This window comes from Spermophilus citellus (assembly GCF_964194105.1).
Source record: "Spermophilus citellus genome assembly, chromosome: 9".
Classification (NCBI taxonomy): Eukaryota; Metazoa; Chordata; class Mammalia; order Rodentia; family Sciuridae; genus Spermophilus; species Spermophilus citellus.
Window position 1 is genome coordinate 77,070,004 of NC_138191.1, and position 22,379 is coordinate 77,092,382.

Here is a 22,379-nt window from a genome sequence, read left to right on the forward strand (position 1 = left end):
GACCTGACCTTGAAGGGGATATTAGGACTTTAACTCTTCTGTTTCTCACCATGAGGTGAGCAGCATGCTCCATCATGCACCCCCCACCATGATATACTGCATTGCTATAGGCCCCAAAGCAATGAGGTAACTAACTGACCATAGACCAAAGCCTCCCAAATTGTGAGCCCAAATAACCTTTTTTTTAATTTAAGTTGATGTTTTGTTAACATAACAGAAAGATGAATAACATGCACCTCCTCTCCCTGCTACTCCTCCTCATCCAGATACATACTTCAGTTTTCCTAAAGTTCCAATCCTTGACTTATCAGTTTCTTACATTTTTGGTATCTTAAATTGAGACTTACTCTTTTCCTGTCTGGCTTCTCTCACCTGCCTTCCTTTCTTTTTGCTAAGAAAATTCTTTTCTATACCCTAGGCTCAAGTCATTGCCTCTGTGGTTGCAGGCAATCAAATTTTTAACTTTTTTCTTCTATCATTTATGGCTTATTCTGCTAATATAGTGCTTAGGCCATTACATTCCAGCTCTGCCTAGTATTTTCTCTTTCTTCTTAACTTTGTTTTTAGCTCACTATGTCCATTCTTTGCATTCTAGTATAGTATCTGCCATGGATATTCTTTTTTTATTAATAAAATGAATATCACGTAGATATGTACTAGCTTTTTAAAAGAGCCAGATGGAAACCAAATTCTCAGAGCCCAAAAGAAAAGAATTAGTGTGACAATCAGAGACAATCAGATGGTAAACCATTTGGAACAAAACTTCATGTACAAACACACACACACACACACACACACACACACTCACACACACTCACACACACACAAATCCTGCAACACCAGAGTATTTGTTACTTAATAAAAATGGAAGCCCTCTGGGGTTTATGGATTTTGATTTGTTCATTTCTTTATAAAAGACATTTTAAAGATGTGAAATCTTTGGCTAAGTAAAAAGTGGTTTATAGCACCTGAAAATTCCAGGGAGACTTTATTTCATTACATCAATTTATCCAGGACAAACCTTTATCATTTTATTTTTTTTTTTTCTTTTGACTTTTAATATAATGTTATATTCACATGTATTATTTAGAAAATCTCTTTTTTGTTGTTGTTGTTTATTTATTAATTTAGTGATACTAGGGATTGAATGCAGGGGTGTTCTACTACTAAGCTGTAATCTCCAGCCCTTTTTATTTTTTATTTTGAGACAGAGTCTCATTAAATTGCTGAGGATGGCCTTGAGCTTGCAATCCTCATGCCTCAGCCTCCCAATTGACTGGGATTACAGACACATATTTTGGCTTATTTGGATAGTCCTTTAAAGTACTATTGCATTCCACTGCCTATTACTAAAATATTTTTTTTTCTAAATCAATAACTGATAATGATCCAGCTTTTTTTAAAAAATGTTGTTTCTCAGACTTATGTTCTAAGATGTATGAACTTTGTAAAAGAGGTAACTATATTTTTCTTAAACAGATTATATAGTATGGAAATTATCTATTCTGTGAATACTTGGATGCATTTGCTTAAATACTACACAAGCAAAGGTAATTGTTTGATAGACAGGTTGTTATATTTACATTTTTTCTTTGAAATTTATATTCCATCCCCACATTGCTTTTGTTGAACTTTATTTATAGCATGCAATATTTTAGTATTTTCAACTATCATTGTTATAATCTCATTCTAATTTCTAATATGTTGGGATTCTTTTAAAAATAATTAGCCAGGACTTTGTTTATTCTTTTATTTTTAAAAACATTCTTATATCTTCATTTAGATAATTGTGTTTCTGTATCATCATTATTTTTTCCTTTTCCAATTTTTCCTGGGGTTAAATATTCATTTTTACTTTTTAAAATAAAATTTCTCAGCTTATATCCTTTTATTCACATTTCTTTGCTCTCAATCAACAATAAAAATATGTAATAATTTGAAATTTCCTATCAAATTAGGAAATTTCTGGCTACTTCCCATTTAAGTTAGGATCTGGCTACTTATCATTCATAGTTTTAATATATGGCTATTATTTTTTATTTTGAAATAAGCTATAATTCTAATTTATTTACTATGATTTATAATTTGCAGATTTGCTTTCCACTTCTATGTTGTATTATGGTCAGAAAAAGTAACCTGGTTTAGTTCTGATTCTTGGGGGTCTATGGACTGACCCAGTATGTCTACTTATAAGGACAATTTCTAAAATACACTAGATATTTTAAATGAAGGCATTTTTCTCTAGCAACAAAATTATAAATACTCTGTAGATGAATTTGCCTTATTGGCTATATTATTATTTTATGCAGTTTCTGTTTGATTTGATCTTGTTTAGCTAAGAACTATGGTATTAAAATATGTAAATGAAAAACTAAAATCTCTGTTTCCAATGCTGAATGACATTGTTGACCTTTGTGTATGTGTGCATTTTTTAAAATCAGAATTTCATGATAAATTTGGAGGAAACATGTAGTTCGTTGTTCTCCTGCTTCTATGTCAATTCAGTGTCCTTTGTACGTTAGAAGAGATAAAAATTATGAGATGGTGATAGATAATTTGGGTTTAAAAAATTAAGTTGTTTCCACTTATGGTTTCTTTTTTTTTTTTTTTTTAATTTTTTATTGATTATTTAAAGCATTACATAGCTCATGATATATCATCTTTCATACATTAGACTCAAATTGTGTTTTGAACTCCCATTTTCACCCCAAATATAGATTGCAGAATCACATCTGTTACATATTCACATTTTTACATAATGCCATATTAGTGACTGTTGTATTCTGCTACCTTTCCTAACCCCTACTATCACCCCTCCCCTCCCCTCCCCTCCCATCTTCCCTCTCTATCTCCCCTGCTGTTGTTCAATTCTCTCCCTTTTTTTTCCCTCCCCCTTGCCCCTCATAGCCTCTTGTAATTTTATGTATCCTTGAAGGTCTCCTACCATTTCCATATGCTTTCCCTTCTCTCTCCGTATCTCTCCCCCCATTCGTCTTTGTTATCTGTAGTCTTTTCCACATGCTCTTCCTTCCTGTTCTGTTCTTAGTTGTTCTCTTTATATCAAAGCAGACATTTGGCATTTGTTTTTTAGGGCTTGGCTAGCTTCACTTAGCATAATCTGCTCTAATGCCATCCATTTCCCTGCAAATTCTATGATTTTGTCATTTCTTAGTGCTGCATAATATTCCATTGTGTATAGATGCCACATTTTCTTTATCCATTCATCTATTGAGGGGCATCTAGGTTGGTTCCACAGTCTAGCTATTGTGAATTGTGCCGCTATAATCATTGATGCAGCCGTATCCCTATAGTGCGCTCTTTTAAGGTCCTCAGGGAATAGTCCGAGAAGTGCAATAGCTGGGTCAAATGGTGGTTCCATTCCCAGCTTTCCCAGGAATCTCCATACTGCTTTCCAAATTGGCCTCACCATTTTGCAGCCCCACCAGCAGTGTACAAGTGTACCTTTTTCCCCACATCCCCGCCAACACTTGTTGTTGTTTGACTTCATAATGGCTGCCAATCTTACTGGAGTGAGATGGTATCTTAGGGTGGTTTTGATTTGCATTTCTCTGATTGCTAGAGATGGTGAGCATTTTTTCATGAACTTGTTGATTGATTGTATGTCCTCCTCTGAGAAGTGTCTGTTGAGGTCCTTGGCCCATTTGTTAATTGGGTTATTTGTTATCTTATTATTTAATTTTTTGAGTTCTTTGTACATTCTGGATATTAGGGCTCTATCAGAGGTGTGGGGGGTAAAGATTTGTTCCCAGGATGTAGGCTCTCTATTTACCTCTTTTATTGTTTCTCTTGCTGAGAAAAAACTTTTTAGTTTAAGTAAGTCCCATTTGTTTAAACTGGTTGTTAACTCTTGGGCTATGGGTGTCCTATTAAGGAATTTGGAGCCCGACCCCACAATTTGTAGATCGTAGCCAACTTTTTCTTCTATCAGACGCAGTGTCTCTGATTTGATATCTAGCTCCCTGATCCATTTTGAGTTAATTTTTGTGGATGGCGAGAGAAAGGGATTCAATTTCATTTTGTTGCATATGGATTTCCAATTTTCCCAGCACCATTTGTTGAAGATGCTATCCTTCCTCCATTGCATGCTTTTAGCCCCTTTATCAAATATAAGATAGTTGTAACTTTGTGGATTAGTCTCTGTGTCTTCTATTCTGTACCATTGGTCCACCCGCCTGTTTTGGTACCAGTACCATGCTGTTTTTGTTACTATTGCTTTGTAGTACAGTTTGACCTCTGGTATCGCTATACCTCCAGATTCACACTTCCTGCTTAGAATTGCTTTTGCTATTCTGGGTCTTTTGTTTTTCCATATGAATTTCATGATTGCTTTGTCTATTTCTACAAGAAATGCCGTTGGTATTTTGATTGGCATCGCATTAAACCTATAGAGAACTTTGGGTAATATCGCCATTTTGATGATGTTAGTTCTGCCTATCCATGAACAGGGTACATTTTTCCATCTTCTGAGATCTTCTTCTATCTCTCTCTTTAGGGTTCTGTAGTTTTCATTGTATAAATCTTTCACCTCTTTTGTTAGGTTGATACCCAAGTATCTTATTTTCTTTGAGGATATTGTGAATGGAGTGGTTTTCCTTATTTCCATTTCAGAAGTTTTGTTGCTGATATATAGGAATGCCTTTGATTTATGCGTGTTGATTTTATAACCTGCCACTTTGCTGAATTCATTTATTAACTCTAGCAGCTTCTTTGTAGACTCTTTTGGGTCTGTTAAGTATATTATCATGTCATCCGCAAATAGCGATAGTTTAATTTCTTCTTTTCCTATTTTTATGCCTTTAATTTCTTTTGTCTGTCTAATTGCTCTGGCTAGTACTTCGAGAACTAAATTGAATAGAAGTGGTGATAGAGGGCATCCCTGTCTTGTTCCAAATTTTAGAGGGAATGCCTTCAATTTTTCTCCATTCAGAATGATGCTAGCCTGAGGCTTAGCATAGATAGCTTTTACAATGTTGAGGTAAGTTCCTGTTATCCCTAGTTTTTCTAGTGTTTTGAACATAAAGGGATGCTGTACTTTGTCAAATGCTTTTTCTGCATCCATCGAGATGATCATGTGGTTCTTGTCTTTAAGTCTATTGATGTGGTGGATAGCATTTATTGATTTCCGTATATTGAACCATCCTTGCATCCCAGGAATGAATCCTACTTGATCATGGTGCACAAGTTTTCTGATATGTTTTTGTATTTGATTCGCCAGAATTTTATTGAGAATTTTTGCATCCAAGTTCATTAGAGATATTGGTCTGTAGTTTTCTTTCTTTGAAGTATCTTTGTCTGGTTTTGGGATCAAAGTGATGTTGGCCTCATAGAATGAATTTGGAAGAGCTCCTTCTTTTTCTATTTCTTGAAATAGCTTGAAAAGTATTGGTATTAATTCTTCTTTGAAGGTTTTGTAGAACTCCGCTGTATACCCATCTGGTCCCGGGCTTTTCTTAGTTGGTAGTCTTTTGATGGCTTCTTCTATTTCTTCTTTTGTTATTGGTCTGTTTAAATTGTGTGTGTCTTCCTGTCTCAATCTGGGCAATTCATATGCCTTAAGAAATTTATCGATATCTTCGTTATCTTCTATTTTATTAGAATATAGGGTTTCAAAATACTTTCTAATTATCTTCTGTATTTCTGTAGTGTCTGTTGTGATATTGCCTTTTTCATCCCGTATGTTAGTAATTTGAGTTCTCTCTCTTCTTCTTTTCGTTAGCGTGGCTAAGGGCTTGTCTATCTTATTTATTTTTTCAAAGAACCAACTTTTAGTTTTATCTATTTTTTCAATGGTTTCTTTTGTTTCAATTTCATTGATTTCTGCTCTAATTTTAATTATTTCTTGTCTTCTACTACATTTGCTGTTGTTTTGCTCTTCCTTTTCTAGATTTTTGAGGTGTTGTGTGAGTTCATTTATTTGTTGGTTTTTTCTTTTTTTGAGGTAAGAACTCCAAGAAATGAATTTCCCTCTTAAAACTGCTTTCATTGTGTCCCATAAATTCCGGTATGTTGTGTCTGTGTTATCATTTGACTCTAAGAATTTTTTCATCTCCTCCTTTATGTCTTCTATAACCCATTGATCATTCAATAACATATTGTTCATTTTCCATGTGATGTAGGATTTTTCCTTCCTTCTCTTATCATTGATTTCCAATTTCATTCCATTATGGTCAGATATGGTGCATGGTATTATCTCCACGCCTTTATATTTACTAAGAGTTGTCTTATGGCATAATATATGGTCTATCTTTGAGTAGGATCCATGTGCTGCTGAGAAGAACGTGTATCCACTTGATGATGGTTGATATATTCTATATATGTCGGTTAAGTCTAGATTATTGATTGTGCTGTTGAGTTTTATAGTTTCTTTATTCAGTTTTTGTCTAGAGGATCTGTCTAATGGCGAGAGCGGTGTGTTGAAGTCACCCATAATTATTGTGTTGTGGTCTATTTGACTCTTGAACTTGAGGAGAGTTTGTTTTATGAACGTTGCAGCTCCATTGTTGGGTGCATACAAATTGATGATTGTTATGTCTTGTTGGTGGATGGTTCCTTTTAACAGTATATAGTGACCTTCTTTGTCCTTCTTGATTAACTTAGGTTTGAAGTTGATTTTATTCGATATGAGTATGGCCACTCCTGCTTGCTTCCGAGGGCCATGTGAGTGGTATGATTTTTCCCAACCTTTTACCTTCAGCCTGTGTATGTCTTTTCCTATCATATGAGTCTCTTGAAGGCAGCATATTGTTGGATTTGTTTTTTTGATCCAGTTTACTAGCCTATGTCTCTTGATTGGTGAGTTTAGGCCATTAACATTTAAGGTTACAATTGAGATATGATTTGTATTTCCAGTCATGCTTCTTTATTTATTTATTTTAGTTTGGTTAGTTTTGCTTTTTGGTTATTTTCCTCCCCCTTTACTGAGATACTTCCTGCTGTTAGTTTTGGGCACTATTTTTCACATCCTCTTCTTGTAGTGTTTTGTTCAAAATGCTTTGCAGAGCTGGTTTTCTTGCTGCAAATTCTTTTAGCTTTTGTTTATCGTGAAAGATTTTAATTTCATTGTCAAATTTGAAGCTCAATTTTGCTGGATATAGTATTCTTGGTTGGAATCCATTATTTTTCAGCGTTTGAAATACGTTATTCCAGGATCTTCTCGCTTTCAAAGTTTGTGATGAGAAATCTGTCGTTAACCTAATTGGTTTACCCCTGAAAGTAATCTGCCTCTTTTCTCTCGTAGCTTTTAATATTCTCTCTTTGTTCTGTACGTTGGCTATCTTCATAATTATATGTCTTGGGGTTGGTCTATTATGGTTTTGAATGTTTGGGGTCCTGTAGGCTTCCAGGATTTGGCAATCCATTCCATCTTTCATCTCTGGGAAGTTTTCTAGAATTATTTCATTTAATATGCTGTCCATTCCTTTGGTTTGAATCTCTGTGCCTTCTTCTATCCCTATGACTCTCAGATTTGGTTTTTTTATGACATCCCATATCTCTTGAATAGATTGCTCGTGGGAATTAAGCATCTTTTCTGTGTTGACTATATTCTTTTCAAGTTGATAAACTTTGTCTTCATTATCTGATGTTCTGACTTCTACTTGATCAAGTCTATTTGTAATATTCTCGTTTGAGTTTTTAATTTGGTTTATAGTTTCCTGGAATTCTAGGATTATTGTTTGATTTTTTTTTAATATCTCTATCTCCTGGTAGAGCTCGTTCTTTGCCATTTGAATTTGTTTGTTTAATTCATTTTCAAAATATACTTTTATTTCTTGGACTTGCTGTCTCATGTCTTCTCTAATATTCCTTTCCATTCGAGTTAGGTATGCCTTGAGTTCTTTCCCTATACCTGTTTCTGAAGTTTCTATGTCCTCCTGTAGAATTGAGTAGTCTTGCATTGTTTGTAATCCTTTTTTCCCTTGTTTTCTCATGTTGTCCACGTTACTTTCCAGCTCTTTTTGATTGTCGTGTTTCTGCTCTCCTCTATAGATTTGTTTTGTTTCTGTATTACTCTGATGTCTCTCCTTTGTGTTGTTGAAGTATGACTGCTAACGTGGATTCCGCTGGGAAGGAATTCCGACGTTCGAGCTCCAGTGACGACACTACTCTGCTATGACGGGCCCCAGTCTCCTTGCTGGGGTGCCCTAATGGGGGGGTGTGACTGGACTGTCTCTGTGTGGTTTCAGCTCCCGGTCGTGGCAGGCGGGTAGACTCCAGCCGCCCAGTATCACAGGCCGCGGGCAGGTGATCCGTCACCAACGGGAGGGCGTTCTCCTACCGCCAAGTTACGCGGGCAGTGGGTGAACTGTCGCCGGTGGGCCTGCAGTTTACAGCTGCCCAGTCGCGAGGGCCTTGCCTCTAGGCTCCTGGTTTCTCCTGCTAGCCTTGGTTTCTCCTGCTAGACCAGATTTCCCCTCAGTGATGATTCTCGGCAGTTCAAACTGTACTCTGTGCCTGTTTTGTTGTTGCAATCTGTCGGACAGTGGCGGTGGATACTTCAGCTGTCCAAGATGGTGGCCGCTGGTTACCTTAGTGGAGTGTCCCTTGTGGGGGGTGGGGCTGTACCGCTTTCGTCCCCGCCAACAATCCCGAACTCAGCCCGGGGGTCAGTGCGGGCTTGGGCTTAGCTGGTGGGATACCACCGTGTCGCAGCCACTTAATTCCCTGCTGACTCGTTAACCCCTTCTCTGGGGCGCCACGCCTTCTGTAGCCTCGGGGCAGGCCGCGCGAATCAGACAGCCTGGATCTCCGGGGTCACACCGTTGGCTTTTGGGATCCCCAGCACTCTATGGTTTTGATTTTTTCTGCTTGCCCCTCCCCAGCGCTGGCTAGACAGGTTTTCTTTTGGCCGCTGATGGGAGGGGGGGGGGTTGAGGGTCAGGTGCCTCTAGCTCTCCTTTAGTCTTTATGCAGGCTCACTCTGATAGTCCCTCCCCCTGAAAGTCTAGGAGAGATTTTAAGCGAAATCCCCCTATGTATGGGGGCTGAGCTGGGTGACACACACCTGTTTGTTGTTGCAATCTGTCGGCGAGTGGCGGTGGTTACTTCCGCTGTCCAAGATGGTGGCCGCTGGTTACCTTAGTGGAGTGTCCCTTGTGGGGGGTGGGGCTGTACCGCTTCCGTCCCCGCCAACAATCCCGAACTCAGCCCGGGGGTCAGTGCGGGCTTGGGCTTGGCTGGTGGGATACCACCGTGTCGCAGTCACTTAATTCCCTGCTGACTATTTAACCCCTTCTCTGGGGCGCCACGCCTTCTGTAGCCTCGGGGCAGGCTGCGCGAATCAGACAGCCTGGATCTCCGGGGTCACACCGTTGGCTTTTGGGATCCCCAGCACTCTATGGTTTTGATTTTTTCTGCTTGCCCCTCCCCAGCGCTGGCTAGACAGGTTTTGTTTTGGCCGCTGATGGGAGGGGGGCGGGTTGAGGGTCAGGTGCCTCTAGCTCTCCTTTAGTCTTTATGCAGGCTCACTCTGATAGTCCCTCCCCCTGAAAGTCTAGGAGAGATTTTAAGCGAAATCCCCCTATGTATGGGGGCTGAGCTGGGTGACACACACCTGTTTGTTGTTGCAATCTGTCGGCGAGTGGCGGTGTTTACTTCCGCTGTCCAAGATGGTGGCCGCTGGTTACCTTAGTGGAGTGTCCCTTGTGGGGGGTGGGGCTGTACCGCTTCCGTCCCCGCCAACAATCCCGAACTCAGCCCGGGGGTCAGTGCGGGCTTGGGTTTAGCTGGTGGGATACCACCGTGTCGCAGCCACTTAATTCCCTGCTGACTATTTAACCCCTTCTCTGGGGCGCCACGCCTTCTGTAGCCTCGGGGCAGGCCGCGCGAATCAGACAGCCTGGATCTCCGGGGTCACACCGTTGGCTTTTGGGATCCCCAGCACTCTATGGTTTTGATTTTTTCTGCTTGCCCCTCCCCAGCGCTGGCTAGACAGGTTTTGTTTTGGCCGCTGATGGGAGGGGGGCGGGTTGAGGGTCAGGTGCCTCTAGCTCTCCTTTAGTCTTTATGCAGGCTCACTCTGATAGTCCCTCCCCCTGAAAGTCTAGGAGAGATTTTAAGCGAAATCCCCCTATGTATGGGGGCTGAGCTGGGTGACACACACCTGTTTGTTGTTGCAATCTGTCGGCGAGTGGAGGTGTTTACTTCCGCTGTCCAAGATGGTGGCCGCTGGTTACCTTAGTGGAGTGTCCCTTGTGGGGGGTGGGGCTGTACCGCTTCCGTCCCCGCCAACAATCCCGAACTCAGCCCGGGGGTCAGTGCGGGCTTGGGTTTAGCTGGTGGGATACCACCGTGTCGCAGCCACTTAATTCCCTGCTGACTATTTAACCCCTTCTCTGGGGCGCCACGCCTTCTGTAGCCTCGGGGCAGGCCGCGCGAATCAGACAGCCTGGATCTCCGGGGTCACACCATTGGCTTTTGGGATCCCTTTATCATTTTAGATGTTGTGGCTGGTTCCTTGGAGTTACATCATCATTATATAATTAGATCATTTTAAAATTTACATTGTTATTCTTAAAAACATATCTTATATGTCATTGTCACTGGAAGTGCATTTCTGTAAAATAATAGCTATTTTACAGTTTTTTCACTTATTATCTTACTCGCCATTCTTTTTTATTATGTAGAAATCTGTTGGTGAAAAGGGGATTGATGTGATTATCGAAATGTTAGCTAATGTGAATCTTAGTAATGATTTGAATCTTCTGTCATTTGGAGGAAAAGTAATAGTAAGTATTTTTCATTTCCACTTTAAAGTTTTACTGCAGTTTAATGCTCTCCTGCAGCAATCTTTGACTGTAGACCTGTTATTTCATAATAGGTTGTTGGCAGCAGAGGCCCTATTGAAATAAATCCACGGGCCACCATGACGAAAGAGTCTAGTATAACTGGAATCACTTTATTTGCATCAACCAAGGTAGGAGAAGAAGAGCTTCTAATTTTGATAACTTGGACATTGGTACAGTTTGCCTAGTCTAACAGCCTGAAGTTAGGGTAGATGCTAAGCTTGGTCGTCTAACCAGAGGAGTGGGTAAGGTTAAGTGACCTGATGGGTAATGAAGGCAACAGTACAATTTATTACCCAAGTCAAGACTCATGAAAGAGAAAGGTGATACTACCAGTAATTATTCAAGACAATAGGTATTTTATAAACTAACACTATCCCAGGCAAATGGAACTTATTATTACTCTTTAGAGAACTAGTTTTTCTGTAGTTCTGGACAAATTGACAAAAGCCACCCATTTGTAGGAGACTGTTTGTGATATAAATCTTAGAATCTAAAGTTTTTGAAAGCTTCTAAAAATTAAGTCATATAGTCTACTACAAAAAAAAAAAAATATATATATATATATATATATATATATATATATATTTTTTTTTTTTTGCTCTCTTTTAGGAGGAGTTTCAGCAATTTGCAGCAGCCCTTCAAGCAGGAATGGAAATTGGTTGGTTGAAACCTGTGGTAGGATCTCAGTATCCCTTGGAGAAGGTGGCCCAGGCTCATGAGGATATCATTTGTGGTAGTCGGCCTCCTGGAAAAATGGTTCTTCTCTTGTGATAATTCCTTCTTCTATGGTCTTCTTGTGCAACTAGGAGGCATTCTGTCCTCTAGACTTAGCCTACAGTTTCTTTAATTAACATTCAATTGATTTAGTGAGTTTCTCATATTAAAAAACAAGATTTTTTTTTCTTTAGGGAACAGAGAAAGTGGAGGAAAACTTATTTTGTAGCTAGCCATATTTTATATGCCTTCTATCTCAATTTAAGGAGTCGTCATAGTAGGGAAACAGCATATTGGTGGTCATATGGCATTAGTGTAATTTCAGAAATTCTTGAGTGATTCTACCACTTGATTAAAATGTGCGAATTTAGCATAAGACTCTTTTGATTTCCAAGCCTACTTATTTGTATCAACAGTTCACTAATCTTCTCTGATTACCCCGTAGCTGTAATGGACCTGAAACTCTCTAGACATTTTCATACTAATCTCATTTGAACTTGTAATCTTTTGGAAAGGCAAAAATATGTAATACCTAGAGAAAATTTTTTTAGTTTTCCCAGTAATTCCCAAACTACTAGAATATGCACTGCATTCCTAATTGATTACCATTTCAAGCTTTTAGTCCATGATGCTAGGTGCAGAGTCACCAAACAGGCATTTCTTGATTCATTGGGTTTTCAGAGTAGATTTAGAGTTACTAGGTTTTGTGATGTGGGTCACATATTGTTATTTAAATTAATAAGTTCACTAATTTTGTACAGTAAGAATGATCTGCTCTTTTTTTTTAATTCTGTAATAAATCCTATAGAATATTAGCCGTGTATTTGTCTAGTGTGTCTTTGTGCATTACTGGTCTTACATCATTTCTGCATGACTCCTAATGGTTACTTTACAATATTCTGTTCTGAAACTTCTTTATCTGAACTAAATAAAAAGATGGCCTTAGTAATCACTAGCATTATGTTCAAGGAAATAAAGTTTGGTTTTTTATTATTTTTTTTCCTTCCCATGAACACATCCTTCTGTTTCTTATTATATTATATGCTTGGTTATCTTATCTGATTTGTTTTGTTGAATGACAACTTCTAGTCTAAACATGTAATCCTGCTTTAGTAGTGAACAGAAAGCACTGCTAATTCCAGAAATTGGCTTCTGGCTCTCTCTGCTGTGGCTGAAGTATTTTTGCTATTATCATTGTCTGAGATCATAGGCTATTTCTTTTACAGGTTAACGGTCCTACAAAATAACATTTTGGGGAAAAGAATTGAAGCAGTATTATTAATCAGAAGGCTAGCATTTTATGTGTTTCCAAAAATAGGGGATTCTTTTCTAGGCAAAAAGACAAAGGAATAATTATTCTGTAAAAGTCAGTTTAATGTGTTTGTACACTTACCTGATCCATAGAATGAGCTAACCTGTCAGTCATCTTAACACTTCCCAAGTCATTAATACAGTTCAGATAATATTGAAGGCAAAACTAGCCAGGCTCTATGGATTAATGGCAGTGATTATGATTATATAGCTTTGGAATCATTTTCTGTACAAATATCCTTGTAATTCTATATCTGGTCCTCTCCTAACTTCCAGCTGACAACATTCACTAGTTTGGGCTTTGCACTACTACATAGTCCCCTGTGCCTGTCACTGCTGTCAAGTAGAGAATAATATGTGGAATAAGCAAGCATTATTTCACGTGGCAACCTTCTGGATTTCTGTTTCTGTTTGCTTTGACTTCTGTGGACTTGACTCCTAACTATGTTTGTACAACCAAATTAAACAACTGCCCGGAGCCCCCAAATGTGAAGCAACATGCTGAAGGTCACTAGGGGATTCAAACTCAGCTGACAATTATTTTTAGTAACCTGTTGATATAAAACCACAGATTCCTAAATTTAATTCCAAGGTCTCAGGCTATGCTAGCTCACTGCACCTCTGACTTCTGTAGCAGGTGCACTCCCTGCTTTCTAGTTTCATCCTCCCTAGATTTCTAGAACCTGGGCCTGTTTGTCATCTTTGTGTCACTTGTTATGTGTCCCCTGATTTGGCAGACTTCTGTAAAAAGGTGAATATCCATTAGTTCACCAAGGACTTACAGCCACTGATGGAATTTGAGAATACAAAGACACAGGACATGGTCCACAACATTGAGTTTACAGTTGAGTAGGGATGAGACCAAATAAAATGTTAGAGTATAAGGGAGTGTATCAATCAGACAAGGTTCTCCAGAGAAACATAATCACCAAGCCATATATGTATAAAGAGATTTATTGAAGGAAACCACTCACGCAGTTGGGGGCTAGAAAGTGAAGGCCAGCAGTATGGCAATACAGGCAGGGTTCTAAGTTGCAGTCTTGAGATTAAATTCTTTTTCGGGAAAACTCAGAGGAGTTTTTGCTCCTACAGCTTTCATCTAACTGGATGAATCCTACCTGCAGTATTGAGGGAAATCTCCTTTAAAGTTGTCATAATTTTATGCAAATGAATAAATAAAACATGATGATTTTATGTTAGCACATATAACCAAACTTCACATGGGATAACATGGGGACACAGAGCATAGGCACTTAATATAGTCTGAAATTTCCAACAACACATTTTATGCTTTTGTTGGCTCTCTCCATCTAAGTGGCTTTGGTGATAGTGGCAAAAAATAAATTGGGTGTTTTGGAAAGAGGAAAAAAAAATCAGGTAGCATTTTTCAGTGTCCTTAACTCAGCTTCACTGAAGTAAGAAATGATATGTGTGCCAGCTCCCTGCCAGCTTCTACAATTCACAGTGCAAAGAGCTTTTTTCTATACAAGATAACTGCTAAGAGCAGCAAAACCCATCAGGTCACTTTGACCTGGCTCTCTCAGCCTCCTCAAGCACATGCCACAGATAGGAAAACAACTTAGCTCAACCCTTAGTCATCTCTTTCTAATAGCATCAATTTTTGTGCAGCCCTTTTAAAAACTACCATTTAAAAATTGCTGTTTTTTTTTTGTACTTAATAGGATGCATATTATGGGAACTTCCTACCTAATCTGTCAGTGGTCCATCAATGACCTTTAGGTCATACATGAGGACAGTCCATATATATTCTTTAGGAGTGAGTCTAATGCTGATTCCCCAAACCGTTGTATAATAAAGACATTAATTAAATAGGTACTAAACATAACCACAAATTATCAGTTCTTCATTTATTCAGTCTCAATTTCATGTAAAAATACCCATGAAGACTACAACATTTCAGCAAGCTAAAGAGGTGATCCTATGCCAAAATCCATTTGGAATTTCTAACTCCAATGTCAATCATTTGATTTATTGAAACAAATTAGCTGCAGGATGAGTAGGAAAAAGTTTCAACTTAGTCACTGTTTTTAGCAAGGACACAGGGGCTACTCTGCTGGAAACTCATACCCTTATTGCCTAGAAATCATCTATGTTATCTGGAGTTGACATCTGTGCTCACTCCACTGTATCCTTCAGTTTGTTGCTTTCATAGGCATTTTGGAAATTACAGGTTTCAATTTTCAATGTAGCTTCAGATAAAGGAAGGAGAAGGAATGTGTCCCCTTGGATATTGGCATATTTTGGATCTGAAACATTCCTTAGAGATCCATGTTTTAAAGCTTTTGTCCCCAGCTGGTGCTATTGGGAGGTGGTGGAACCTGTAAGATGTGGGGCTTAATGGGAAGTTTTAGGTCACTGGGGACATGTCCTTAAAAGAGGATTATGGAACTCTGATTGCTTCTTTTCCTTTCATGTTCCTCTGCCATGTGGTGTGGCTATGGTGCACTGCCTGGCACAGGCCCCAAAGCAACAGGGCCTACCAACCATGGACTGAAATCTCCTAAACCATGAACCCAAATAAACCTTTTCTCTTTAGAAAAGGTATTTTTTTCCAGTAATGGAAATCTGACTAACAGATGTACAGTCACCACCAAGAAAACACGGACGGAGAGTAGAGGATCCCCCAGGTTGTATCAGATGCTAGAAAGGGTACAACACTTGGACAAAGAACATTTGTCTGATTCTAGCAATGCTAGATTACCCAAGAACTGGATCAGAAGATGCTCATGTGTTAGTCCAGCAGGCACTGGAATTGATACCAGGTATTCAAGAGGCCACCCCACTACAGGAACAGGTCCTATAAACTCCCTTATTGACAGAGAAGAGGACCACAGGTGTGTGAAAGTCTGGGGTATACTTCTAAGAACAAGGGTTAGAGAGACAGAAACCTGGCTTTAATTCCTAGCTCTATTACTAACCAGCTGTGAAATCCTAAGAAAATTACTTATATCATTTGGAGCCTCAATTTCCTAGCATATAACATGAGGTGGATGTAGAGATTGTATGAATTCAATAAGAAAATTACTATGTAGTACTTAGCACTCTTAGACAAGGAAGTATTTAATATTTCATTTTTATTAGTCATTCAGAGTAAATTGAGAAAAGGGGAAGGACTGAAAAAGGGAATATTGTGAAATATGCAAAAAATTTTAAAAAGGAACTCCAAATACAAGTTCCCAAAAGAGGTACAAATGAACATAATTACATAAATCTTACTTGGTCATATGGATAAACTTGTTCCCAAAGTGTAGAAGAACAAGAGATGAAAAAAGTATATCATAGAATAAACAAAAACTGGGTGAAAAATACAAACTTCAAATTATAGGTGTGCCCCCAAAATACCCCAGAAAAATGGAAAAAATACTAATTCAAGAAAACTTTCCTGAACAAAAGAGCTTTTGATCACTGATACTAATTATTTCTATGCAAAAGAGTACAATTAATAAGACATATCCTTTAAGTCTTTTAAATTTTGCACAATTAGATTTGGAAAATAACACACAGAAGAATTATTACTCACTGTTATGTCATTCAAAACCTGGAAAAATGCAAGAGGACAACAAAAACTAAGGAGTTCAGAGAGATGACTGTGAAATAAATGTATAAAAATTAATATACAATTAGAAAATATAATGGGAAAATGTCTTATTCATAGCTGCAATATTGCAATTAGTAATTTAAAAAGCAATGAAATGTAAGTGACCAGATTTACAAAAAAAAAAAAATCATACACGACCTTTACAACGTAAACCATAACATTCTCCTCAGGGATATAAAGGAATTCTAAAATGATTCTTTCCTGGAGAGGCCAAGGCAGGAGGATGCAAGTCTGAGGCCAACCTCAGCAACTTAGGCTGACTCTGTGTAAAAATAAAAGATAAAAAATGGACTGGACTGGGGATATAGCTCAGCAGTAAAAGCACCTCTGGGTTTAATCCACAGTATGACCAAAACAACAACAATAACAGTGAAAATCTTCATCAAATTCATGTAAACATTCTCCCTTCATGCTCTCAAATTCAAAATCATATGAAACAAAATCTTATTAGGAATTTTTAGAAACTCCACAAAATGTCTTTAAAAGTTTTTAGGGGAAAAAGACAAATAGAAAAAAATTAGAAATGAAAATTATCTGGAACCAGTCTCAACAGGTAGGAACATCATTCCAGAGTTAGAGTTACTAGAGTCCCATGGCCCCAAGTATAAGTAGATCAGTGGAACTTAAGTCTAGAAACACTTCCCACACTTCTGGGTGATAAAAATGGGTTTCCAATGATAAAAGAGTTTACTTGATAAGAGAACTGGCTACTCAGTAGGAAAAAAAAAAAGCTGGTTATGACTTCACTTTTCATATCAAAAACATCTGATGGTTCAAAATTTAAATATGATAAGTAAAAAAGATATAGTAGAATATTTTTCTAAACTTGACAGATGAGAGACTCTTATGGTAACCATTACTCAAAGTCTCTAACTATAAAGGAAACAGCAAAACGGGAAAAGATCTCCAATAATAAACATTAATATTAAACCTACATATGTGGATCTCTTTTGATCCATTATTTATCTCATAGGAATTTATCCCGAAGAGCTAGACATATCTGTAAGGAGACGTCAAAATGATTTTCATTACAGCATTGCTTATCATAATAAAATATTGAAAACAACATAAATTCTCATCAATTGAGAGATTAACATGCTTCTACAATGATATAACGCAATACAACATAGCTATTGTGATAAGGTAGAACCATAGATCCTAACACAGGAGTATGTTCAAGGCATAGTATTTAGAATATTAAAATTAAGAAGCAGGTATAGAATGTGGGTAGTTTACTTCCACTTCTATATTACTATTTATGTGGGTCAAAAGACACTTTGTAGATATTTATCAAAATATTTTGTCTTAGTGTTGGGATTATAAATATTTCCCCAATACTTTTACTTTTCAGGCATTTTCAAATATTATTTTTGAATTAAAAGTTATTTCTGTTAATTAAGCTAAATTCTGAGAAATACTTTCATAGATAACAAATATTAATGGATTAAGAACTTAACAACAAAAAAATAAAAATAAATAACTGACTCCCAGGAGTGGTGATGCATACCATGCCTGTAATCCTCGTTACCCAGGAGGCTGAGGCGGGAGGATCGCAAGTTTGAGGCCACCCTGGTCAACTTAGCAAGATCCAGTCTTAAAATTTAAAAATGCTGTGAGTATAGCTCTTTACTAGAAGAATACCCCTGGGCTCAATTGCCAGTACCACTAAACAAATAGATAAATAAATGAATAAATAAGTCTAAATCTCAAAATACTTACATTCATCTTATCCTCTATAACTGTATATCTGCAGATTTAGAATTAGTTCTTACCTTGTCTGATAATTTATGGATTATTCTTCAGACATGCTCTGAAAAAAATTATAGCGTATTTTTATTACATTTACACTAAATGGATCAGAATTATTTCTTTATTTTTATTATTGTTTTTGAGATAATAAATTATCCTTCAAAGGTGCTGTATTTTATTTTAAATAGATAAAGCATTGTTTTGGTGACAAGAACCATATGATCTTGGGAAAAAAATTTGTGTTCACATTCCAGTAATGAACTCTGAGACTTTACTTGTGGTTAATATAAACCCCAAGATGAACTTTGGTTTATCAATTTGTTTTGGATGTTTATTTTGATTGCAGCTCACATTTGAAATCCAATTGTAAGCATCATTTCTAATCAAAGCACTTTTAGTAGGTGTGACCAATGAATGTTAACAAGACTGAATCCATGTATTATTTGGTGAAATATTATTTTGCTCAAGAATTAACACTGTAATTCTGTTTCACAGTTTATCCATGTAATTTGAGTTTTTACATATCCTGCGGTTCCTTTTATCTGAGAGTAGGTTTTGAGTTTATTAGCTGGTTTCACTTAGTGTTGTTTATGGGCCTATTACTATAGCTTCTAAGTGCTTCTCAGAACAAGTTCCTTTTATGTGTATCAAACTACATTTCCACATAAATGGAAACTCTTACGTTGCTGGAATTCTTTGCCTCTTTATTGTCAGCCTGCTTGTTAACCAAATGAGGAACACTATTTTCCTGAGTTTTATTCTACCCAATGTTAGGCAATTTCTCTGGATGTTTTTTTTTAACAATGAAAAAATAATACCTGTATTCACACTTACAAATGTATTTGCATCCTTTTGTCCAATTTTCACATTTCTTTGGAAGTGACAACTGTTCTTACTAAGCATAATTTCTTCAAATCCCACTGTTCTGGCCTCTTCATGAATGTTGCTTTATTGATTATCCTGAGTCCTGAGTCCTCTCCCTAAAAAAACAAACATCTCAATTTCTTTCCCATCCTAACTTCTAGAATATTATTCCTGAAACCACTGAACCCTTCTCAGTTTCTTTTGCAAACATTTCTTCCACTCACCTCTTAACTGTTTTACTTTCTGATATTTTCCCTCTATACACCCCCCACCACCACTGATATCTGAACTCAAGCCTCAGCTGTATGTTGATGATCCTCAAACCTTATTTCCACCCTGTTCTGTGACCTAAAGTCCATATATTAGACAACCACTGGTCATCACTTAGATATTCCACAAGCTACTCAAAATTATTATGTCCTAAAATGAATAAACTTGTTCATCCTCCTGTTATTTTTTTTTTTTTCTGTCAGTGGATGAAGACAACTTGTATGTAGCTAGTCAGTCCTAACAGTCATTCTCAATTCTTCCCTCTCCCAAGTCCCCAGTATAGACTGGGGTGCCCAATAGAAAGCAGCAACAAACACTCAAGTTCTTGCAAGATCTTAGCAGCTTCAAGACCAGGGGAGGTTGACTTGGTCTCTGAACTATCCTGGGCTCCATAAAAAACACTTGGGAAGAATTTTCAAGGATCCATGCCCTGAAGCAGACACTAGAGTCAGTAAAATAGCAAATTTACACCCATTACTATTACTGTGACCCAATTTTCCCTATCCCCAAGCTCTTAGGAGATGAGAACTGAGAAAATATAGGCTGCACCCCTTGATTAGAGGGAGGGAACAGCAGCTTCCAGAGCAGAGGTACTTAAAATCATGGTGTTAGTCCATTTTGACTGTTACAACCTAACGCTTCAGACAGCTTGGCTTATAGACAACGTAAGTGTTTTTCTAATAGTTCCTAGAAGCTGAGAATGTGAAGGTCAAGGTGCCAGCAGATTCAGTGTTAGGTGAGGACACACTTTACGGCTTTGTGGTTCACAGCAGGTACCTTCTTGCTGCAGTCTCACGTGGGGAAGAGGAAAGTACACCTTGGACACTCGGGACTTAATCATCCGAAAAGGCTCCACCTCCTGTTGTCATCTCCTAGTATCACCTTGAGGGCTAGTATTTTAATAGATGAATTTGGGGGTTTGGGGCAGGCCCAAGAGAGCTATATTTAGGTTCTCTAAGACTTCCTGCCAAGTAGATTTTAATATGTAGTCAAGGTCATAAACACCCTGTTTCAGTATATTACTTGAGGTCATATATATCTGCTTGTGAGTATGTGCTCCCTTATGTAACCGTTGGCACTGGGCCTTCTTTCTTGCACATAGAAAAGCCTATGGAAAGACTCAGAGGGCTGTTGCCACCTTCAAATAAAGCAGGCGGCACCTCACATCTTCTTTCACCTGCTGGGATCCTGAATCTGTTTCCCAGGGTCTGAGCCCCTCAAGGATGGAGGGTGGGAGATACAAACGTTCAGACCTTAGCGATACCAGACACAGGAACTTTGACTTGATTACCATATCAACAAAGCCAAGTCAGGTGAGAAACACAGAGGGGTGGCTTTCATCAGGGGTTCTGTTTGAGGAGGGAGACAGTACTGACAGGAGCTCCTCAGTCTGGCTTCTTGAACAAAGGGAGAGAGCTTTATTTATGTTTGCAAGGGGCTGAGGTCAGCCGGTCAGCCTGGGGATGAATGTTAGTTTTCCTTATAGATACTGCATCCTGTAAAAATACTTCTGCCTGTGATAAGGGTAGGTTGCCCTAGCTGTTAGGAGAAAATGTAGGTGGGAAATGGAAAAGAACACAAATCACAGCAAGTAGCAAGTTAATGGCCCTGGGAATTTCCCATTTTGATGGCTCCTCAACAGTTTTTATTCTTGATGTTGTTTGTCCTGGCAAAAGCTCCCTGGCCCCAGTGATGTACTTGGTCTCTGAAGCTGGTAAGGCTGTTCCAAGAGGATGTTTTAGGCACCTATCAAGCTTTTAGTAGCTAACAATCTATGAATGAGGGTGGAAGAGCAGAGAAAAGAAAACAAAACTTATACTGTCTTTTAATAGCCATCAGTCCATGAGTTAAATAAAGCCCAGGAGGTCCTTGACCTTTATCCCTTTGGTGGTCTCTGTGTCAATAGCAATCACTTGTTTCCTGATTTTAATTATACTTGCTCTTTGACCTCATTCAGTCCTTCTATTCATTTAATCCCTTAGTCTAATGACTTAACCACCTCTCACAGCCCACCTAGCCTAGGTGGATCACTGGAATAACATCCAGTGGTATGGATCAGCAGACTTCTACAAAAAGCCACTTACGGAAACCTAATCCTGGATGAGATCCATAATCTACCTCCCACTTCTAGCTTTTTCACCACTTTACTTCATATGTCCAAGCTCTTGCCAATAAAATGTAGCATATTCTTCCAGCTTTCGTCTCCAACTGACCCTTCCAACCCAGCATTCCCCTGCCTCTATTTTTTGCTCATGATATGTTTTCCCAATTTAATACCTTTTCTCCAAGTAAGTCTGAAGATTAATCACTTGATTAGTTTTAAGATGATCTGCTTATATCTTTGTTGCAGTATTTAGAAGATGAGAAAGACACTTTCTCCCTTGGAATATAAGTGGAATGTGGGAGTCGCTATTCATCAGCTGTCACTCCAACCATGAGTGAAAGCCAGATTGCTATAAACCTCGCAGTAGGAAAGAAAATGGAATGGGGGAGGTTTAGTATGACAAGAAGTTGCTCATCATGGAAAGTGAATATTTTCATCTTTCAGTTTAACTTTCTTTTCTGTGTATGGCACTAGAGATTAAACCCAGGGCCTCATGCATGCTAGACACATGTTCTACTACTGAGCTACATGCTCAGCCACTAACTTTTTTGTACTAGCACTTAAGCATCTTGATAGAGGGAATAAAAACTAGAATGTTGTTAGTAGAAGACAGGCACTCAAATGTTTTATGAGTGAAAGTTATAACAATGGGTTATAACTTATAAAATTGTCTCTCCAAATACAATGTATATGTATATGTGTGCATGTATACACATATGTGTATGTATGTATATTTGATTTAAAATTTCAATTAAATTATATATAGTGTTTGTACATTAACTGTAAAGTAGAAATTTGACACTTGACATTGGATCAAGTATGAAAAAGTTGGCTTTATGTACTATTGTAGCTCAGCTCTGGGTATGGCCATCTTGCTTCAAAGAAAATGTCACTATCAGTGGCTAAAGGGAAAAATCAAACTAAAAGAATAACAGTAAATCCA

At 38.0% G+C, this 22,379-nt stretch overlaps 1 protein-coding gene across 3 annotated transcripts in view; it reads left to right on the forward strand.

Annotated features, from left to right (window-relative positions):
- Window positions 1–12,334, forward strand: part of CRYZ (crystallin zeta) — a 34,453-nt gene extending 22,119 nt beyond the window's left edge. For all 3 annotated transcript variants that reach the window (XM_081306733.1, XM_081306735.1, XM_081306734.1), the window contains 3 exons: window positions 10,644–10,745; window positions 10,838–10,933; window positions 11,415–12,334. In XM_081306733.1, coding sequence (XP_081162859.1) covers window positions 10,644–10,745; window positions 10,838–10,933; window positions 11,415–11,576 — 360 coding nt within the window. In that variant the 3' untranslated portion in view covers window positions 11,577–12,334. The remainder of the gene's footprint in view (window positions 1–10,643; window positions 10,746–10,837; window positions 10,934–11,414) is intronic.
- The last annotated feature ends 10,045 nt before the right edge of the window (window positions 12,335–22,379 follow it).